Below are 21,749 nucleotides of genomic sequence, written 5' to 3' on the forward strand. Positions count from 1 at the left end.
CTGGCCAAGGGAACCCCAAGTCTCCCATTCTCCCCACTCCAAGCCCCTCCAATCAAGGGAGTCCCTCAATAAGGAGGTGATGCCATCCCTTGAAATATTCAAGTGCTGAGCCCCTAGGAGGCCCCTTATTACCACCTAGAGATGAGGAGTCTCAGGGAAGGGAAGGGACCCCCTCAAGGCCCTACCAGGAAGTGGGGGGACAAAGGCTATGGCTGGAGCCAGCCCACGACATCAACCCACAACACTTGGCCCTGAGCGTCAAGGAGGATTCAGGTTGTGGAGCACACGGAGCACCCAAGCCAGACACAGACTGTCACCATCAGCTCCTCCTTCCACTTGCGGGGTGCATCAGCAGGTCACCAAGCTCGGGCTCTACTTCCCCAGGATGTCCCGCTGTCCTCCCCTCAACCCTCACTGACTCTGGCCCCCATCACCGCTCACTGGGAGGAATGCTGCAGACCCCTCCTAGTTCCCCCGGAGTCCACTCATGCCCCCCCCAAGCCAGTCCCCAAGCCCTGGCCAGGCCAGCCCACTCCCATCTGCCACCAGCCACGGCTGCCATGGTCCTGCAGATAAAGACTGAATCCCCTAGCACCCCCCAAGCCCCCAACTTGCTGTGCTGGCCCCCTCTGCAGAGCAGTAGCAATAACTCCATATGCAAGCCATTGTTCTGGGTCGGGCAAAGGTCAAGCAATTTTCATGCCCTCTCATCCCTGTACCACCCTATACATCTTGTACCTTTGCTATTTCCTCTGCTTGGAGCTCCCACCTCCCTTTCCTCCACCTGGTCTTCAGAGGAGGCTTTCTGAGCTGCTGCAGGAAGGGTGGGCTCCAGAGCTACCCAAGCGCAGGTGCAGCGCTGCCCGTATGCTCATCCTGGACTGCTGGATCAGAACCACACCCAGAACCTCCTTCTGACTGACCTCTTTGTTGCCTCTGGGTCTCCAGGGCCCAGCACACAGTTGAGGGTAATAAGTATTTGCTGAATGAGAATGAATAAAGCCCATTCCCAGACTCACCAGGCCCCTGTGTAGGCCCAGGCTGGGGGCCCCAGGCTCAGGTGGCCTTCTGGAGCCAAGGAGCTAGGGGACAAGAGGCAGCCTGACTGTAGGACTGCTTGCTTATTCAGGGCCAGATGGGGTGCGGAGACAGATCAAGCCCCTAGACATGGTCAAGGGCCCATCTACTCCTTTGACAAGGTGGCCACTGGTTGCCACAACAATGCTCCTGGCCCCAGAAGAATGTGCTGGAGATGGAAGAACTCTGCAGCCATTCCCCAGCTTAGCCCCCCACATGGCAAGCTGCCTCTGAGCCAGAGAAAGTGTCACACCACATGCTTGTGTGCACTCATACGCAGATCCACGGTCACACATGGACACTGAGCATGAGGCCCAGAAGGACCTGCACATACCCACAGGGCCTCGCATGGCCAAGGGAGAGAGCAGACACTCACTAAGGGGAAGTGCAAACACATCTGCCACACCCAGAGGCTCAGACCGACCCCTGAGAGAGGCCCTGAGAGCTCCACAAGGCCACCCCAAGTCACACTCACAGGGTGCTCACCACCCCAGAGCCCAGCCACAGACTGAGCAGCACGGGTCATCTGCAATGCTATGACTTGACCTTCACCTGTGGTCCCTGGCACCTGCTTGGCGGCAGGCCCCCAGTGTGTGTGCTGGGTGTGGGGTCAGGGCAGGAGGCGGGGATGTGCCCCTTGAAGGGGTCGCGCCCTCGCTCCCGCCCTGGGTGTCGGAGAAGACTATGCTCTCTGCAGCCTCACTCTGACCCTCTCTGGCCTCCAGCAGGGCAGAGCTGGGGAGTTGCCACTTGGCAACAGGCTTTTGAATATGCCCAGGTCTTGAGACTCCTCCATCACATGGCACTCATTTTACAGACAAGGAAACTTGAGGGTTGGCTCCTGGACCCTGTCAGTGAGCACTTCACTAGGCACCAGGCCACTGCATCCCGAATTGCATCGATTTCTGCCCAGAGCAGCCCCAGCCCACCTGCCAGCCCTCACATGCCGGCTGGTACACCTGGATGGTGGCAGAGGTGACTGATGGCAGACACTCTGACATGGCTCTTACCGCTGGAAGGCAGCCAGGCTGTGTATCCATCAGGTAGACATGGCAGGGCTGAATCAGTGACCACACCAGAGAACTTTTTCACTTAATATATAATTACTTGCTTGAGTAAGATCCTTTCTCCACCAGCCTGGCCCCCTTCCCTGCTGCTTTATTTTTCTTCCCTTCTGACTTCTGAAAGGATGATGGATTAATGTGGTTGAGCACCAACTACAGGCAAACAGGTCCAGGGTGGCAGGAACCCCAGTGAAGTGCCCTCAGGAGAGAAGTTGAATTGGAGTTCAAACAGGGCAGCATGGTTTGGGTTCAGATGCTGTGAGCTGTGTGCTTCTATGCAAGTTGCTTAACCTCTCTGAGCCTCAGCTTCCTGATCCTTACCGATTGTGGAGTGTTAGTGTGTGCCAGGCTCTTTTTAAGCACTTTACATGTATTTCCTCATAATCCTCACAATATGAGATAGGCACCGTTATCAGCCTTGGTATACGCATCTGCTAGGGCTGCTGCGACATAGTCCCACAGATTGAGGGCTATAAAAAACAGCAATTTGTTCCCCCACAGTTTTGGAGGCAGGAAGTCCAAAATCAAGGCATCAACAGGGTTCATTCCTCCAGAGGTCTGTGTAGGAGAATCGGCTCCAGGCCTCTCTCTGTGGCTTGGAGACAACCATCTTCTTCCTGAATCTCTCTCTTATCGTCTCCCTCAATGTGTCTGTGTCCAAATTCTCCTTTTTAGAGGGACACCAGCCATGTTGGATTAAGGCCCACCCAAATGATCTCATTTTAACTTGGTCACCTCTTTTAAAGACCCTATCTCCAACTAAGGTCATATTCTGAGGTGCTGGGGGTTAGGACTCCAACAGATGAATTCAGGAGGACACAGGTCAACCTATAACACCTGGTTATAGGTGAGAAAACCGAGGCAAAGAGTTAAGTGACTGGGCCAAGATCATGTATGTTTGAAAAGCTGGAAGCGGGATTCAAGCCCAGGTTCCAGAGCCCCACCATGCCACACTGCCCGCTCAACACTGAGCCAGTCACTCCTGCCTGATAGGGCTGTGCTGGGGTGTAGATGGCAACAGCCATGGAAAGGATTTAGACCCGTGCTTGGCACAGAATGTCCTGACCAAATGTTAGCTATTAATAGAATGGTCTGCTAGGCCTGAATTCAAATCCTGCCCTGCCCTCTCATGCTGTGTGACCCTCTGGCTGCACCTCTGGGCCCCAGGTCCCTCACCTGCAGAAAGTGGGATGTATAACAATCCTTGCCTACACATCAGCTGTCCTCCTTCCCCCAGGTGCTGGGTCCCCTCCAGGTCCCAGGCTCTCTGGACCTCAGGAGGCCTCCTCCCTCAGGGCGTGGCAGAGGGTCAGGCCCAGTGCACATCTCAGCCTGGGCTGGCAGGAGGGAAGAAGAGGGAGGGCAGAGTTGAGTCTAATTCAGATGAGGAGGGCACAGAGTCAGGAAGGATGTCCACTTCTGGCCAAGAAACAGCAATAGGGACCAATTTACCATCCTGCCTGAAGCCAACAAAACAGACAAAATGAATGAAATGGTGATTATCCAGACCCCAGATCTCAGGCCACAAGGACAATGGTCCCCGGGATACAAGGAACAAATGAAATAAGTTCTACGATTGCCCAGCTTGCTGCCTTGGGAGCTTCCAGGCCAGAAGGGTTGCTTCACAGAACCCAGAGAACTCCCTGGGGGTCCACGGAGACCAAGGCAGCCCTGGTTCACAGGGCAGAGCACCAGAGGAGAGGGCAGGCAGAGAGAGGCCTGCAGATCTGCAGAGGGGCCCCCGGAGCACCCGCACAGCAGTCAGTGGATGCATGTGAGGACACTGTTTGCAGCCAGGAGAAGAACCATCTATAAGGATTGGGAGAAGGTTTCCTGCTGACCAACAAGACTGGGAATAGAACCTGTGCCTACCAGCCAGACTGAGAAATCTCATGATTCACGGGGTGGCGGGTGGGGCATTCAGGAAGCCTCACCTTAACAGTGGGGAATTGTTAGCTCTAAACTGAGCACTGCTCCAGACCCAACTACCAGACCGTAAAAGCAGGATGTGAAAGAACTGAACTATTTCCAAGTACTTAACTGCGTGTCTGAATAAAGTTCAAGAAAATTCACAGGAACACAAAAAATCCAGCACCCAACAAGGTACATCTCACAATGTCTGGCCTCCACTGACCAGACATGCAAAGAGGCAGGGAAGCACTGCTCATGGTGAAGAGAAAAATCAATCAAATCAACCCAGAACTGACATAGGTCTAGAAGTAGCAGAGAAAGACATTGTTCACTGTGATGGGATGCCACAGGTTCAGAAAGTTAGGTTAAGATGTGGAGATACAAAAAAGACCTTCTAGAGACAAAAATTATGAGGTCTGAGATGAAGAACCATAATGGTCAGGGTAACAGAAGGTTAGACACTGCAGAAGAAAAGATTAGTAACTTGAAGATGCAGCAATAGATATTATTCAACATGAAACATACAGAGAAAGAAAATAATAATACAAAAAGTACAACTGTAAGCTGTGGGACAACCATGAACAGCCTAACATGTAAGTACTTGGAGGCTGGGAAGGAAGAGGGGAGAAAAACTACAATAAATTTGGAAGAAATAATGGTTGAAGACTTTCTAAATGTCATGAATATTATAAATCCAGAGACCTAATTACTCAACAAATCCCATGCACAAAAAACACAAAGAAAATCACACCAAGGCACATCATAATCAAATTGCTCAAAACCAGTGATAAGGAGAAAATCTTAGAGAAGCCAACGGAAAATACCATGTTACTTTTTCAGACATACAAAAGCTGCAAGAATTCATCAGCAGCAAACAAACACTGCAAGAAATGCTGAAGGAGGAACTTTGGGAAGAAGGAAAATGAAAGGAGATGGAAATTTGAATTTACACAAAGAAGCAAAGAGCGTTGGAAATGGTGATTCCATAGGGAAATGGAAAAGATGATTTTTTTGGTATTAAAATAATAGTTTTCCTATAAAATAATTGACTAAACAAAAGCAATGAACCCTCTATCATGAGAATTATAATTTAGATGGGGAGAAAGTGGCACAGGAAAATTAAGTCACTTGCCTAATAAGGTGAGGGCAGGTGTGAATTTGGGTTTGGTGAGCTCTGCTTGATGGTTAAGAATTTGCTTTTATTTTTGGTAGAAATAAAAATATAATAGTCACAAATACTTGGATATACACATATATCAAGAGAGTACATATATAGATAATATAAACATATGCCTAATAATGAATGTATTTACATGCAATTGCATGTAAAGCTATTCACAGTGGTTTTCACCAAGTGGTGGACTCAGGATTTTTGTGGGATGTGGGCAGGAGGTTGTTAATCTGTATTATGTCATTTTACTTTATTCTGATTTGGTGCAAAAACTTTCATTTACTTAGAGAAAAATAAAGCCCCTGGTTACACTGGGGTGTGGGAAATGTTTCCACAATTCATTTCATTTTATATCCATGTATTAAAGTTCATCCCCACAAGGCCCTCTTCTCTCAAAGCCCCAAGACAGCACAACTCATACTTGGAAAGGTTCTGGCCCATGCAGCCCAAGACGGGGGGTCTGCAGAACCAGCTGGCATCTCCCTCCGGAGCTAGTTCTACAGTTGCTTCTTGGATGTCACTGTCTAAATAACAGTACAGAAAATAATAGCAACAAAACTAAAAATGAAAAACAACTCCATCAGGCTCCCCCATGTACCAGGCAGAGCAGGTGGTACAATGGCCCCTAATTTCAGCCACATATCAGCAGCATCCTGAAAGCCGACGCCTGGCCGCCACCCAGCACTGTGGCTGACAGAGGCCCAGGAGCAGTCTGGGCAAGGGGTTTCTCACAGCTCCCTGGTGTTCCATGAGCAGCCCAAACCGGGGACCAACACAGTGATTAGGTGACATCCACGCAATGCCCCTTCCCCAGATTTGCAAGGTACATAATATTTAGTCCCAGGGTACAAGTGACAGAATAAGGCTCAGAGAGGGACTGATTTCTGACTCATCTCAGACCACGCATGCAGCCAAACAAGGGCGGACCCAGTTTTAAACCCCTGGCCCCTCTATTAAGCAGCTCAACTGTCCCACCAGACACCTCACTCTCCAGGTGGCCAAATCTAGACTCATCATTTTCTGCCAAAATTCTTCTGCATTCCATGTTTTTAATCTAGAGAATAGCCTCTTCTCCAGCTTCCCAGTTACATAAGGTGGGACCCCCTAAATCACCCTTGATTCCCCCTTGTCCTCCTGGCCCCCAAATACAATCAGTTACCAGACCCCACTGACCCCACCTCCTGAATCTCTCCTCTCCAGCCCCCTGTCACTGCCGACTCAGGACTCAGGACTGTGGCCCAGGTCTCTTAGGTCTCCAGGCTAGAGGCCTCTCTGGGCTCCCTGACCACCGTGCTTCTCTCTCTCATGCTGGATAGTATCTGCCTCTTTATTCCTGCCTCTCCCACCAGACTGGCAGCAAGACAGGGACAGAGAATGTGTCTGATCCTGTACCAAGGCTTCAGCATTTTGCACAGGGCAGGGCACTCTGTGGGCACTAAATAAATGCTTAGCGGATGGATGAATGAATGAATGAACAGCTAATTCATTAATGACCAGGCCTTTCTTTTATTCTTTATCAGGCTCTAAAGTCTTCAGATTTAGGGATTATTTCATTCTGCCCTGTGTACCAAGCTCTCAGCACCTGTCCGGCTTGAGAATGCCCTAATAAATGTTTGTTGATTGAATGATGAATGGACCTTTGTGTGTGCTGCTCCCTGTCTGGAATGCTCTTCCCCCAGACTTCCCCAGGGCTCAGCCCTGCACCACCTTCAAGTCCTTGCTCATGTGCCCCTTTCTCAATAAGGCCTGACTATCCTAATTAAAACTGGATGTGCCTCCATCCTTTCAGGACTCCAATCCCCTCCCCGCTTCTCTCATTCCCACCTTCTCACCTATGATATCATCCACTGATTTATTATGTTGAATGTTTCTTGCCTGTGCTCCCACTACTTCCAGAAGAAGAAAGTTTTTTAAACACCATGCTTTTTGACTCCCTTGTTTTGCATAATTTCCCCTGTGCGCAGGATGTGTCTGACACCCAGCTGTCCAGCACACACTGGTCAAATAAGGGAAGGGTTTTTGTTCTGCTAGTGGCTGCTCAGTGGTCTGGGGCCCTGATCCCTCTGAGCCAGGGGGAAAAATAAGAAGAGCAACAATAGAACAGTAATAAAGCAGGTTGGGTGGCACTGCTTGCAAACATTCTGTCTCTCCATCCTCTGGATGCACAGTAGGCTCATGCACCTCCCCGCCTTGGGGTCTGCCACGGGACTTGCAGTGGCCGATTTGAATGGAAGAGAGAGGTGATGTGTCTCACTTCCAGGGGGACATTTTAAGAGCCAGTAGCAACTCCCACCCCCTCCTCCTGTCCGCCAGAGCGATTGACAGGGTTCCCTGACAGTGGCTGGTGGCTGCTGTTCCGTACTGACACAGAGCAAAGCCACAGCTGACCCATTTTGGACATGCTGCGTGAGTAAGAAAAAAAAACTTTTGTTGTATTTAAGCATCTGGGATTTGAGGCTTTTGTTACTGCAGCCTCATTTAGCCTCTCCTGACTGCGGGTCCTGACAAATGGGATTGTGTGCTCCACGGCCCCCTGCAAGAATAACAATGACAGTGGTTTATCAGTGCTGTGTGCCTAATGCCCCTCGATTGCCCCATTGTGTGGTCACAACAACCCAGTGACTAGGTACTGCTATTGTCCCCGTGGAGGTACAGAGAGGTGAGAACCTGACCCAGGCAGTCTAGCTGCAGTGCCTGGACTCGTCACAAGCAGGCCACACCATGGTGGGCCTTCTTTCCGCCTCTGCCAGTCTTCACATTCCCGCCACTGCCGTTCCTGCTGTCAGCCCCTGTGCGAGGAAGGCTCACAGCTCAACACCTGGCCTCTCTGTTAAATGTGGGCCCAGGCTGAGTGCAGGGATGCCAGGCTCCAAATATCTTTGCCAAGGCAGTTATGTGGGAGTGGGTCTGCTGGTCTAGCAAGCACCGGAGCTCAGCCTCTGGCGCTGCAAACCTCTCCATATGCCTGCCAAGTCCATGTGTAGGTGAGCCTACCTCCTTTGGGGGTTTTTCCTCGCTGCAGGTTGGGCTCTTTCACAAAGAGCACCTGAGCTCCTGGTCCCTGACCAGGAAGCAGTGTTTGGGTCAAGAGCGTCTGCTCACCAGGACCAACTGGCTTAACAGTGGGGGTTCCCGAGGCCCAGAGAGGGACAGGCACTCAGTGAAGGCCACACAGTTGGGATGATAGCTCAGTTTGCCTGGACTTGGCTTTTGCAAAATCAGTTTCCACGATTAGACACGCCCACTCTGAGAAGCATTCCTTACTGGAATTGAGGGTAGTGATGAGAGGCCTCCCCCATGTACTCGGGGAGGCAGGGAGAAGGGAAAGGAACATTTATTGTGCCAGGAAGTTGGCGTGAGAAACCTCACCAAAGCCTCCGGGGTGGGTGTCACTGTGCACATCTCACAGGAGGAAAGCCGGAGGATGCAAACAAGGAGTGACGCGTCTAATGTCACATCACGAGGCTGTGGAGTGGCAGAGGCAAGACTCTCCCCTAGGCTCCTGACAGCAGCTGGGATGCGTCTTGCACGGCCACGTATGGTCCAGCCTCGCAGCCACCACTGCAGTAGCTGCCCCTTGCGTGGGGAGCTGAGTGAACTGCCCAGGGCGGCTGGCCTGGGGAGGCAGAGTCACAGAGACCTCAGCTCCTGCCTGTGACTCGGGCCAGGACGTCCACCCACTGAGCCTAGGTCTCCTCAGCAGTAAATGGGGCTAATAAGGGACTCTTCCTGTGATGTGCACTGTAGGGTGCCTGGCAGGCAGCAGGCGATTAGTAGAAGGGCACCTGCTCCCCAAGAGGCCGGCATCCATCACCTGCGATGCCCGGGCCCCGAGAGGCACAGCAGGGCACGTCCTTGAACTGGAGGGCATCTCGGGGTAAGTGTCTGGAGCAGGACTGCCGCCTCACAGGTAGGGCATGAGCAGCTTCATCTGCCTGAGCCCTGGGGGTGGCTCTCGTGACTGGCTCCACTGGTCGCCATTCCCACCAGGGCACCAAGGGTCCGGTAGGCCCATGGCCGCGCCACGGCACTCGGCACTACCCAACTTTCCAATCTTGCCAGTCTAATTGACGGGAAGGGACACCTTGTGCTTCTCTGGGTACTAAGGAGTGTCCCCATCTTGTCACGTGCCTCTTGGCCTTTTCTGTCTCCTCTTCTGTAAATGGCTTCTTCACACCTCTGGCCCAGCACCTTTCCGAGCCCCCTCCCCACCCTGATCCTGGGGCATCTTCTCCTCAGGCAGCCACCCCCGCGGCGTGCCCACAGGGCCCCTGGGCTCCTGCCATTCTCTGTGCTCTGCCTCCCTGCCAGGGACAGGCAGGGCTGCCTTCCACACCTGTTCACTCTGCCTCATTCGTCCATCCACTGGTTCGCCATCACATTTGGAATAAAGTCTAAGCTCCTTACCATGGCCAGAGGGTCCACACGCTCTGGCTCCCGCTGGCGTCCTGCTCTCCTGAACTGCTTGCCTGACCCAGAGCTTCCTGGATGGGCCTGACCTGCCACAGTCACCCCCACCCTCGGGGAGTCTGCTTGGCAGGTCCCTGTTCAGGAGCCACCTCCACCCAGAGGCCACCCTAACACACCCACAGACCTGTAACCCTGGACCCAGCTTAATTTTTCTTCCCAACACTTCCCAATACTGATCATTATGCTGTGCATGTTTTTGTTTTGGGGTGTTTCGAGGTAGGAAGATAAGGAATGCCAAGTCCATAGCAAGCAGAGAGTAGTAGCCCCTGGGCTGGAGCCCAGAGCAGACCCTGCACACCTTCCCCAGCACCATTCTGAGTTCCCAGGGCAGTTTTAACTCAGGTCCACCTGGATATTTAGGTGGGTCCACCTAATTCCTTTCCTGAGCCTGCTTCTAAGTCCTGAGCACAGGAAAAGATACCAGAGAAGCAGAGACAGAACAGCCCGGAGAAGCTGTGCTCACTGCCTCAGAGCAAAGCCACTCCCACAGGTCCCAGTCCTGCAGCAGGAGATGGGTCTGCAGGACTGCTTGTTTGCATTGAACCAGGGACAGGAGTAGGTGTGCATCATGCATCACACCCACACCCCTGTGGGCAAGCAACCAGGGGGCCTTGCCCACCTTTCTTCCCCCACAGCCACCTTGACAGAAGAGCTGAAGGTGGTAAGAGCCTCCCCTGGTGGGGCCCTCCTGCCATCCGCCCAATCCAGCTGCTAAAATGCACGGAGCTGACCTCAACTGCATAAGGTCTCCAAGATGTCTAGGTTTCCCTATTACAGCACCTGAATTACCAACTAGAACAGTTGATCGGGGCTGTGTCCATCTCATTAGCTAGAGGCAAGTGCCTGGCACGAAGTCTCAGCCAATGTACCAACACACGGGATTAAGGCAGCCAGCTTCCCTCTCTTGTGCTCTCTCCAGATGGATCGTCTCAGTGTAAGGAAGAATGTTTTATTTCTTTATATCTTTTTTAACAAAAGTAATACACGCTCCCTAGTTTAAAACTACAGAAGTGTCTAAAGTCAAAGGTGAAAATACACACGTCTCCTCCAAAATCTACTCCCCAGAGGGAGCCCCCAGGACCATGCTTTGCCCATGCGTGTGCGAACATATGCATCTATATCCCTGCCACAGGTGTGTTTTGCAGGTTGTTTTCTGAACCTTACAATACGCACACATAGACCTGCCTTATTCTCTTTAACAGAGTATTTCATAGCATGGAGGCATCCACATTTATTGCATCAGCCTGCTTGCTGTTGATGGACACGGAAAAGGATTCTGTTTGTTTTTCTGCCATCACAAACAATTTCATAATGAAGATCCTTAACGTTTCTCTTTCTCAGAATTGCTGTAAGATTACCTCCTAAAAGTGAGATTTCTGGGTCAAAGAATGGTGGTTTTTGATAGATTTCCCAGGGAACAGGGGGTGGGGAGGTTATCATCCCACAGGATGACCCTGAATAAACCCTGGAAAGCCCTCAAGGTAGTGAGCTTTCCTTTGCTGGAGGAATTCAGGGGACTTTAAACAACCACCCACCAGGGGCTACCAGGTTCCTCTGTCAAGTCCTGGGCTGCTCAGGATGACCTTTCATTTGTTTCCACTAGCGGATTTTATTTTTGTACAAATCTTTTGGGGGCTGATGCCAGCTGAGATATGCATGAAGTTCCTTTGCAGACCCCATCTCCCAGGAGCCTGCTGGGAACTGAATCAGCTAAACACCCAGCTTGAGGCTGAAACTCCCCCCACCCTCCCCGGGGACAGCCCTGTGAAATCCACACAAAAAATACACGGTCTTGTAGAATCAGTGCCACTGTTTGTCGCCAGATGTTCAGAGGCAGGGGTGTTAATTTATGCAGGCAAGTTGGAAGGGAGACAGGAGGGAAGCTGCTAGAAGGATGGGCAGGCGAGCCCCACACCGGAAGCTTGAAGAAAATGCATCCTAGGAGCATCTGAGCAGATGGGGAGCTGTAGACAATGCGATGCAATGAGCCTGAGAACAAGGATCTCTGATTTCATTACAAAATCTTGGAATACTGTTGAGAATTTCTATCATCAGTTTCCTGGATTCTATGACTGTTTTAAAATGCTCTGATCTCATGATTCTGAGCCTCTGGTTCTATGTTAAAGCTCCAGGGGGTGCTGCACAGGGCAGGCGGCTTTGGAGGGAGGACCCTGGGGACCAAGCGTTAAGAGCTGGGACATACTGCTTGCCAGCTCCATGCCTCGGTTTGCTGGCTGGGAGATGGGGATAGAATGGAAGCTCCCAGTGTCTCAGGGAGGGTGCAAGCAACTGATATTCAGGGACTGCTGACAAGGGAGCATGGCATACAGTGGGTACTCAGCAAATGCTGGCTTTGGTTGCTCTTCAATTAGATTCAATGGCCAGGTGTCCAAGAGTTGATTCTGGGAGCCAAGGCCGTGGATTGAGCTGTTGTTCTAAGATGCTTCTCCGGGTCTGGAAGTGTCCAGGGCTCCAGGGCCTGGGTCCTCTGGGCAGCCGGCCCTCCACAGCAGGCAGCTGCTGGAAAGCAAAGCAAACACACAGAGGGAAGGAAGCTCCCAGGGCTGCGGGAAAGCAAACAAGGGCCACTTCCTGCAGCCACACACCGTGGACAGCCAACCTTTCCCAGGGCTGTTCCTCAGGAGTCCTCCTCGGGCGACTAGCCTGTGTTTGGACAGCTTGAGAGGCGTGGGGGCAGAGAAAGTGGAGCTGCAGAGAGCCTGGCCGGGCCAGGCCAGCCGCGGCGGCCCTATCCTGCCCGTCCCCTTGGCAGGGCATTGCCGCTCAGCCTTCCCGGTTGTGTGCTCAGCTCCAGCCCGAGGGCCTGGCCGCTGGGGGCACAGGCCTGAGGAGGGGCCCCAGGATGGGGTACTGGTGCTGGGAATACAATGATGTCAATAATAATCATAAGTGTTGATTAAATGCTCACGAGGGGCCAGGCATTATTCTCGGTGCTGTATACCGACTACTTTCATAACACCCTGCGGTTACTGTAACTTTGCAAATCAAGAAACTGAGGCAGAACTGTGTAAATTTACAGCCCAGATGGTCTGACTCCGGGTACCACACTCTCCACAAGCCACATACGGGAGACCTCAGGGATACTGAGGGTTTGTTCCAGACCACTGCAAAAAAGCCAGTGTCGCAATAAAGGGAGTCAAATGAGTTTTTTGGTTCCCGGTGCGTATAAAAGTTATGTTTAACCTACCCTGTAGTCTATTAAGTGTGCAATAGTATTGTGTCTAAAAACACAATGTACACACCTTCATTTTAAAATAACTTTATTGCTAAAAAATGCTAACTGTCACTGAGTGGTCAGTGCGTCATCATCACTGATCACAGGTCACCATGACAAATGCAATAGTAGTGAGAAAGTTTGAACTTTTGTGAGAATTGCCAAAATGTGACCTGGAAGCATGGAGGGAGCAAATGCTCTTGGAAAAATGGTTCCAATAGACACGTTTGATGCTGCAAACCTCCAATTTGTAAAAACACAGTATCTGCAAAGCACAATAAATTGAAGTGCAACAAAACGAGATATATCTGCACCGCCTTTCAAGAATGAATGATAATGATGCCAAGAGGGGGCATTTTCTGAATACTCTGCTTCATTATCTCTCCCAAGTCCCTTAGTGACTCTATTAGCTAAGGTGAATTGAGGCACAGAGACATGGAGCCACTTATCCCAGAGTATGCAGTTTTAGAAAGGGAGTAGCTGATTCAAACCAATTTTGGGCAGTGCCAAAATCCATGATGGTAACTGCTATGTGAGTGTCTTAGTTTCTTCTCGCTGCTGTAACAAATTACCACTAATTTAGTGGCTTCAAACGACATGGATTTATTCTCTCCTAGTTCCCAAGGTCAGAGGTCTGAAATCGGTTTCACTGGGCGAAAGTCCAGGTGCCAGCAGGGCTGGTTCCCTCTGGAGCCTTTGAGAGGAGAACTCCATTTCCCGGCCTCTCCAGCTTCTAGGAGCCGCTACTGTTGGCTCATGACCCCTTCCTGTCCTCAGAGCACATCACTCCAGTCTCTGCTCCTGTCATCACATCACCACCTGCCTTTCTCATGTAAGACCCTTGTGGTTACCTGAGGCCCACCTGCATAATCCAGGATAATCTCCCATCTCAAGATCTTTAATTTATTCACATTTTCCAAGTCCTCTTTGCCATAAAAGGTAACATATCGGCAAGTTCCAGGGATTAGGACATGGACCTATGTGGGGGCCATCATTCTGCCCAGCCCAGTTAGGTAGGGTGCGTCCTGCTAAAGTGGAGGTGATGGCCTCATCCTTGGATGAATGGAAACATTTCTCAGGCCCACCAGAAACCCTGGCACTGGGAGTCATGGAGATTAACTCAGAACTTGAAGACCTCAGAACTCATTCTCAGCTCATCTTGCACATTTCTGGATGGGGAAACTTGATGCATCCAGTGGCCCAGTGGGGTGACTGCATCTCAATAGGCCCTCAGCACTTGGCCTGCACATCTCTCAGGGGACTTATCACACCCAGGTGTGTGTCACTGTGATGTGCATCCAGATCTTCACTCTGTTGTCAGCTGCAAGCTTTGCCCAGGTCTGAGCTCAGGTGCCCCTCCCTCTGGTGCCAGCACACTGTAGGTGCCTAATAAATGTGCATGGAAAGAGCAAGCAATAGGCCTGGCATTTAGTAGGGGATCAACATCTTTGTTGAGTGACTAAAGGAGTCAATGAATATCATCCAATAATAGACATAGTCTTTGTTCTCATGCAGCTTAAAATCTAAGGTAAAATACTATGTATTCTATGCTATATTCACCATATGATCCTTGTACAACATGCGTTTACATCCACATGAAAATATAAACACCAGCACATATAGAAAAAAGAACCACAAATAGCTATGAACATGACTGTTCCCAGTATGATGAAAATGCTGATATTAAATATCTACTCTCTATATTACCTTATTTTCTAAAAATAGTCTTTTATAATCAGAAAAGTCAATTTCAAGAAAAAAGAAGAAAAGAAAGAGAAAGCAGTGGAAGCTGGAACTGGCAGGTCGTGGCTGGCCCGGGAAAGGGGACCAGAACATCATAGGTACTAGACAAGTGCATGTTGCATTAGCTCCCCCAGCAGGCTCTACGGCACCCCCATCCCAGGGAATGCTGTGCGGTGATGGGAACAGTCCAAAGGCAGGCCAAGTGTGGCAGCCCCCAGCCACATGGGCCTATTGAGCCCTTGGTATATGGCTAATGTGACTGAGAAACTATACCGAAAATTTACTTTTCTTAAATGTAACTAGTCACGTGTGACTCATGGCTATGGGGTTGGACAGAGCAATCCTAACGTCTGCCCCGGACCTGGGCTCTCTGACAGACCTCAGACCCTGTTGCAGGGACAGATCTTCACTTGGGTTGAATTCTCTCTCAAGGACCCCAAGTCCTGGCCTTACGTGGGGCTTCTTTAGCCTGCTCTCCCCTCCCGCCTCTGATCGGTTTGTTTGTAATATGTTCCTCAGTGTTTGGACTCAGCTTGGTCCTTCTGCCTGATGCTGTGTAAATCCCCTCCTGCCTGATAGTCCCAGCGCTGCCAGGCCTGCTGCCATCACTGCCAGCCCCAGCCGAGAGCCTGCTATGTGCCAAGTGTGAACATTCAGCTCTTGTAACCACGTGAGCTGGTGGCATTACCTCCATCCTGCAGATGCGGAAGGAAGGGTTCAGCAAGGTCCAGAGCTTCCCACATTCACCCAGGAGAGCAGGGCAGCCCTAGATCATAGCCAGGCCACCATGTGCTATTGCAGAGAACTTTCCAGAACAAAGGAGCCTAGCGTCTTGGGGCAAAAAAAGACAAAATCAGGGCTACCTGAGGCAGAGGCAGCACCCCACTCACCCTGCCCAATCACTTCCTGGGCCTGGAGCTCATGTCCCAGCAAGAGTGGGTCAGGGCCTGACGGGCTGCCCACAGGCAGATGGCCACGCTGGCAGAGGTGGGCAGCCCCTCACCGTGCCAGGCCAGTTTCGTTCAGGGTGGAGGAACAAAGGGCTTTCACGGGGTGTAATCCAGGCCGAGGGGAGAAGAATGGTCAGGTGTATCGAGAGCTAGGTTCACATGAAGGGAAAGAGCAAGCCGTGCGGGCCTTGCTGGCACAGGGCCTGGGTTCCGGCCCGCACCCCTGGGGCAGCAGACGGTCGCTGGCAGCGAGTGAAGGCCCCATTTGTGTGCACTGTCAGCAGGGAGGGTAGGCCTTTTAAGGGGTGAGATTGTGGGGCCTGATAGCAGGCTGGGGCCTCTCCCTGGGGGAGCCCAGGCCCCCATTGAGGACTGTCAGCCATTGTTAACTGCACCTCGTGTGAAGGAAAACGGGACGCGGGCAGTCAGCTGATACCTGTGCGATCTGGACGCCAGGACCAGCTTCGCTGGCTGTGGCTCTGGTTACATGGCCAGGACAGGTGAGGGGGGTGCGCTGACCCTGGGAGGGTCCCGTGAAGCTGCAGGTCTGGCAGAAGGTCCCCCTCATGTCCAAGGCAGCTGGGATGCAAAAACACAGCCCAGAGTGGAAGGTGGAGAACCAGGAGGCCACAGGGATAGTAGTGCCAGGAGGAGAGAAGGCATACCACCATGGGCCTTCCCCAGCCCTTGTGGGATCCACCAAGCCCCCAGACAGGGGCTCACTCAGTAGAGGGCAGGAGCATGCTGCAGGACCACGACGGTTCACTTCTAATGACACAGGGGCCGATTTGTAGTCAGGGTGACAGCAGCCACAACCCTTGCTGTTAAGGTATTTAATGCTGTTGTTTAAGTGTTTAGCCCTCATGTGAGAGGTGTTATGATAACTACCACCCACCCCCAATTTATGGGGGGAACAGAGAGGCTGAGTAATTTGCCCAAGGCCACACAGCTGTGACATAGTGGAGGTGGAATTTGAACCCAGACCACCCAGCTCCATAGTCCAATCTATTAACTACAACTCCACCCAGCCTCTTTGCCCCTTAGCATGGTTAAATAACAGCTATTCTGTACACTAGCAATGAGCTGGCCATGCTGCTAGGTAAATTCTCTCACTTGTCCTGTTCAACCACCCTCTATGGTGGCCACTGTTAGCTCTCGCATTTTACAGAAACCAAGACTCAACTCCATGAAGTGATGTGCCTGGTAACTAGGGCAGGGTCCCAGCAGGAAAACAGCACAGCCAAATGGGTGATCAATAAAGGGGCTAGTTACAGAGGCATGGGCAGGGTGAGAGAAATCAGCAAAGGATGGTGAGGTGTCCAGGGGCTGGCCGCACTGGGGAGCTGTTCCCTCCCAGCGCCTGCAGCACAAACCAGAGGTTCCTAGAACCCGCTGGCACAGCTGCAGCCAAGGGCCACAGGCCTGGGTGGACACAAACACCTGCAGCCTGCAGGAGGGGCCAGCGAGCCCACTCACACTTAGACCACCTTTCAGGCCAATTGGAGCGGGCAGACTGCAAGGCCCTGTGCACAGCCCCAGGACAGCCCCCAGGAAGCAGGGCAGGGCCGGGAGGGTCTGAGGAGCTGATGGAGAGGAGCTAGCCCAGCTGTCCGGAAAAAGCTGGTGAATGCCAGAGTCTGGGCTCCCAGAGTGTCCATGCCTACCCATGCATATGCTTCCCATTCGCCCACTAGCTCACCAGGCCACCCGGGCCCAGGCCTTATGCTCAGGCCTGGCACTGGCCACTGAGATGACACAAAGTCCCAAAGAAACTGTGCCTCCGTCTGCCAAGCACTTATTCATCCATTTACTAAACACTTCTTCATGGGCTGGAGGCCCTGTGCTTGATGCCTGCAGGACAAGGAGTGAGCCAGGGAAGCCATGGAGGCTGCTGAAAGCGTCTACCTCCACCTGCCTCAAGCCTGGGCATCCAACTGGCCTCTGCACAGCGTTTTAAAATAGTTTGACCAATTGAAGATGTTCTTAACAACATTGTGTATATATATATATATGTATATAAATATGTATATGAGTATGTATATATGTGTACATGTGTTTGTGTATATATGCACACACACTAATATGTGTATGTGTGAATATATGAGTATATGTGTATATTATATATGTAATATACATATATGTAGTGCATACAATACACATACACAGATGCACACACACACACTCACATACGTATATCCATCTGTTTCCAGACTTTGTGGATATCCTGTATTACTTCATTTAGTCAGTCAACCAAATGCACTGGGATCACCTGTATGCCAGGCCCTGGATAAAGGAAAGGGAGAAAGAACTGGACGCAGAGCCATGGTCTCCTGAGCCGGGCCAAGGACCTGATCACCAAGTGATGACCATGAATAAGGCCAGGCCCCAGTGAGGACAGGACAAGACTCGTGGGAAGCGCCAGTGGTAAGAGAAGGCAGGACAGGCCGTGAGTCAGACCCAGAGGGGTGGCTGCAGGCAGAAGAGGGTGGGTGGGGAGGCTGCAGCTGGACACACAAGCTAGAGCCAGGCGGCGGGTGGACCTGCAGGCCGAGGATATGCTGTGGGCAGATTCATGCGGGTTCGGGAGTGACACAGACGTCCCCTCAGTGGGGGTGATTGACTCAGTGGAGGCACTACTCATAGCAGTGTGGGCAGGACCCAGGGAGCCTATGGGGGTCAGAGCAGTGCCTGGGGCCAGCCGTGGTAGAGGACATAGTGACATCACTACCCTGGACCTGAAGGGCAGGGCAGGGAGTGGTCCCCAGAAAAGGGCTGGAGCCATGCCGGGGACCTTGCACAGGAGCTGTGACTACAGGTGGAGGACCTCAGACACCTCACTGTGACCCTGGATGGAGAAAGATGGGGAGTAGGTGTTCCCACCCCACTTCTCTGTCTTTCCGTTGGCTGAGCCCAGGCTGGAGCAGGAGGGCAAGGGAGCCTGGAGAAGGGGCTGCACAGAGGTCGGTGTCTGCATGCCAAGCTGGGTAGAGAAGGGCTGGGACTGCATGCTGTTAGGGGTAATGAACAACAGCCAGCCTAGCAGGCAGCACTCAGAGTGATGAAGAGCAAGATCTTTGGAGCCATGCAGACGGGGTCTGGGGGCAGCTCCACTCAGGTGGGCTGTAGCCCTGCAGCTCCCTCCCTATCCTAGAGGCTGTGGCCTCAGGAACTTGGGACCAAGTATGCTCGTAGACAGGTGTGCAACGTACATGGGTGCTGCAATGGGGCTGTACATGTGTGGGTCCAGGTCACCTCGCGCAACCTGTGGACAGAACAGCAGGTGGAACTGGGGTGTTAGCTCCAACCTGATACAGGTGATGACACCAGTTTCCAGGTGGTGTGGCTGGGGAAGGCCGTTAAGACTTGGCGATGATGCCTCAGGCTTACCACAATCTGATCTTCCTGCTCAGATGGAGCCGGGATGCCTGGATGGCAACTGGACATGGCTGCAGGCTTGCTGGAGAAGCTGCACTGCCTGCCGGCCACCTAGTTTGGAGGCTGCTCTCCACCTTAAAGCCCTGTAGGCTTTATTTTCTAGAGCCTCCATTGGAGACTGAGGCCCTGACACCACCACCTGAGCAGTGTGCCCTCAGGCAAGGTGCTCCCTTCTCCAAGCCTCTTCTTTCTCCAGAGTCAGAGAGGAATACTAACAGAATGCACATCCCGGGATTTTGTCAGGATGAAATGAGTCACCACTCTCCATCCACATCAGCCACCATGTTGTTACTCTGCATTCACAAATGTTAGTTTAATGCTGTTTCTAATAGAAATATAATTCAAACCACGTAGGTCATTTAAACTGTTCTAAAAAGAGACCTGTGTAATTAGCTTTAATAATTGATGTTATTTAACCCAATAGATCCCAATTATTATTTCCAGACATGGCACCAGCCACACATGAGGGGCTCATCAGCCACATGTGGCTGGCGGCTCCCACACTAGACAGCGCAGGTTAACGAATGCACACAGACATGAATGAATGAACGACTTTGTGTCACGCTGGGAAAATCATGAGATTTCCTGCAGGAGGAAGAATGGGTGTTGGATATCCAAGGATGAGCTGGATTTGGACATGTGAGGATGGGTAGGGTCACCCAGGCTCATGTCCTTCCTGTTCTACAGATGGGGAAGCTGAGGCCCAGAGAAGTTGTGAGCAGAAGCCTTGGTGTGAGTTACAAGGAGAAGGCAGAGTATTTCGAAGGTGAGTAGGGAACAGGGGTGATGCCCTATGCCAAGGACTGGGGGGACTGAGGCGGTGGGGGGTAGGAGGGGACAGGGCAGGAAGGATGGGTTGGGGGGACAGGGCGGGCAGGGGAAGGGGAGGACAAGGAAGTAGAGAACGGAGGTGAAGGAGGGGAATCATCTATGGCTTTAAAAGATCCACTTCATCCTGCTGCTATTTAAGATGCTGGGCCTGCTGTTGCCCTGGTAACAGGAGAAAAATCACAGAGCAATTTGTAATCAGTGGTGGTTCCTGCTACTCCCTGGGAACATTGTTTCCAGTTGGAGCTGCACCTCTGAGGAGGAGGGGCCCTGCGGATCCCGGAGTCCAGCCCCCACCCAATGCTGGAGACCGTCTGCATCACCCTCCACCTGAGGCTGTCCATTCGCGGTTCACATGGCTCCCTGGATGGGGAACTCCCTCCTTGCTGGTCAGCCCACCCCAACCCCCTCGCACCAAGCTAGAGCCTGCCTCTCTGTGCTCTGGCTACTGGAATTCTCTGGATGCACAGCCCCATCACCTTCCCCTGCCTGGGGCAGCCTGCAGTCATTCCAGATGGAGTGCAGCATCTCCCCAGCCCCGCTTACTGAATGATGTCTGCAGGCTCCTCCAAATCCTGATTGGTTCCTCTCAACCAACCCAGGCACAGGGTCCAAGAAGAGTCTGAGCAGCATAAAGCACAAATGTCACCTCCCTTATTCTAGGTATAGACCTTGATTAATGGGACCTGAGTTCTGCCAAATTCTGGTTAGTTCCTCTCAACGAGCCCCAGGCACAGGATCCAGGAAGAGTCTGAACAGCATAAAGCACAAATGTCACCTCTTTCATTCTTGGCTTAGACCTTGATTAATGGGATCTGAGTTTGAATTGTCTCAGACACACTCCCACCCTCCCTATTCTCTCCATGTCTGACTCCAGATAACCTCATCCATTGCCATAAGATATCTATCCCACTGAGATCAGGCATCCCACTGCCTGTGCATCTTGTCCATTTGAAGGTCTCACAAGCAACTCGGTGAGGTCAGTGTGGACCTCTTCATTATCCACCCCCCAGATCTTCCTGCTCAGACCACACATGTCAGCATCATTCCTCACTTGTCTTTTTCCTCCACCTCCAGTGTCTGATCCTTGAGCCTGCCATTTCCCCTCCTAAATGTGTCTTGAATCCATGTCCTCCCCTCCTCCTCCACTGCCACCCTAGACCCAGCACATTCTTCTCTTGCCCAGAGCCCCTAGTGAGCCTCCTGGCTTCTCCTACCCTCCTCACTGAGCAAGCAGAGAGCTCATCACACTGCTGGACACCGCCCGGTGCTCTCCACCCCACTGGGAATCAGGGCCAACACCCCACCTAGGCCTCCCTGAGTCTCCGGAGTGTCCTGGGGGCAGGATTTGGGGCCCTTTGCTTGGTCTGCGTGGACGCCTGATGCTAAAATACACAACAAGGGCTCAATAAGTGTTCTGAGAATGAGAGTGGGCACCCACATTCTCTCCATGTGCTGTAGGCAGTGCATCTAAGACCACAGCCTCAGGCCCAGAGGATGCATTCACACTCAGCCTGGGCTCCTCACTTGCTCTGTGACCCTGGGCAGGCTCCTCTGCCTCTCTGGGGTTCAGTTTCCCCTCTGAAGCTCCCTACACAACCTGGGTGATGAAGAAGAACAAAGCAATCCCCGGAGCTCTGGCTAACAGCTACTTGCATGTAGGCACCTTGGCAGGGCCTTCCTGGGACCCCCAGGTCATTCTACAGCCCCTCTCAGGGAACTATCTCCCAGACTATGGCCGGGGCAGCCTCTCCTCCATTCAAGCAGGAGAAGAGCCCACTAAGCTCTGGGCCCCAGAACCCCTGGGGGTCAAGGGAACAAAGGTCCATCCTTCCCTGGGCTAGCCCAGAGCTTCCCGGGACCCA

The 21,749-nt window shown here is 52.1% G+C and overlaps 1 protein-coding gene across 1 annotated transcript in view; it reads left to right on the forward strand.

Annotated features, from left to right (window-relative positions):
* The window catches only part of WNT7A (Wnt family member 7A), an 82,303-nt gene extending 60,834 nt beyond the window's left edge, over positions 1-21,469 (forward strand). The window contains exons 4-5 of the mRNA XM_017671658.3: positions 19,744-19,822; positions 20,125-21,469. Of these exons, the coding sequence (XP_017527147.1) occupies positions 19,744-19,822; positions 20,125-20,510 (465 nt within the window). The 3' untranslated portion in view covers positions 20,511-21,469. The remainder of the gene's footprint in view (positions 1-19,743; positions 19,823-20,124) is intronic.
* Positions 21,470-21,749: the final 280 nt, after the last annotated feature.

Source organism: Manis javanica, chromosome 3, assembly GCF_040802235.1.
Source record: "Manis javanica isolate MJ-LG chromosome 3, MJ_LKY, whole genome shotgun sequence".
Lineage (NCBI taxonomy): Eukaryota > Metazoa > Chordata > Mammalia > Pholidota > Manidae > Manis > Manis javanica.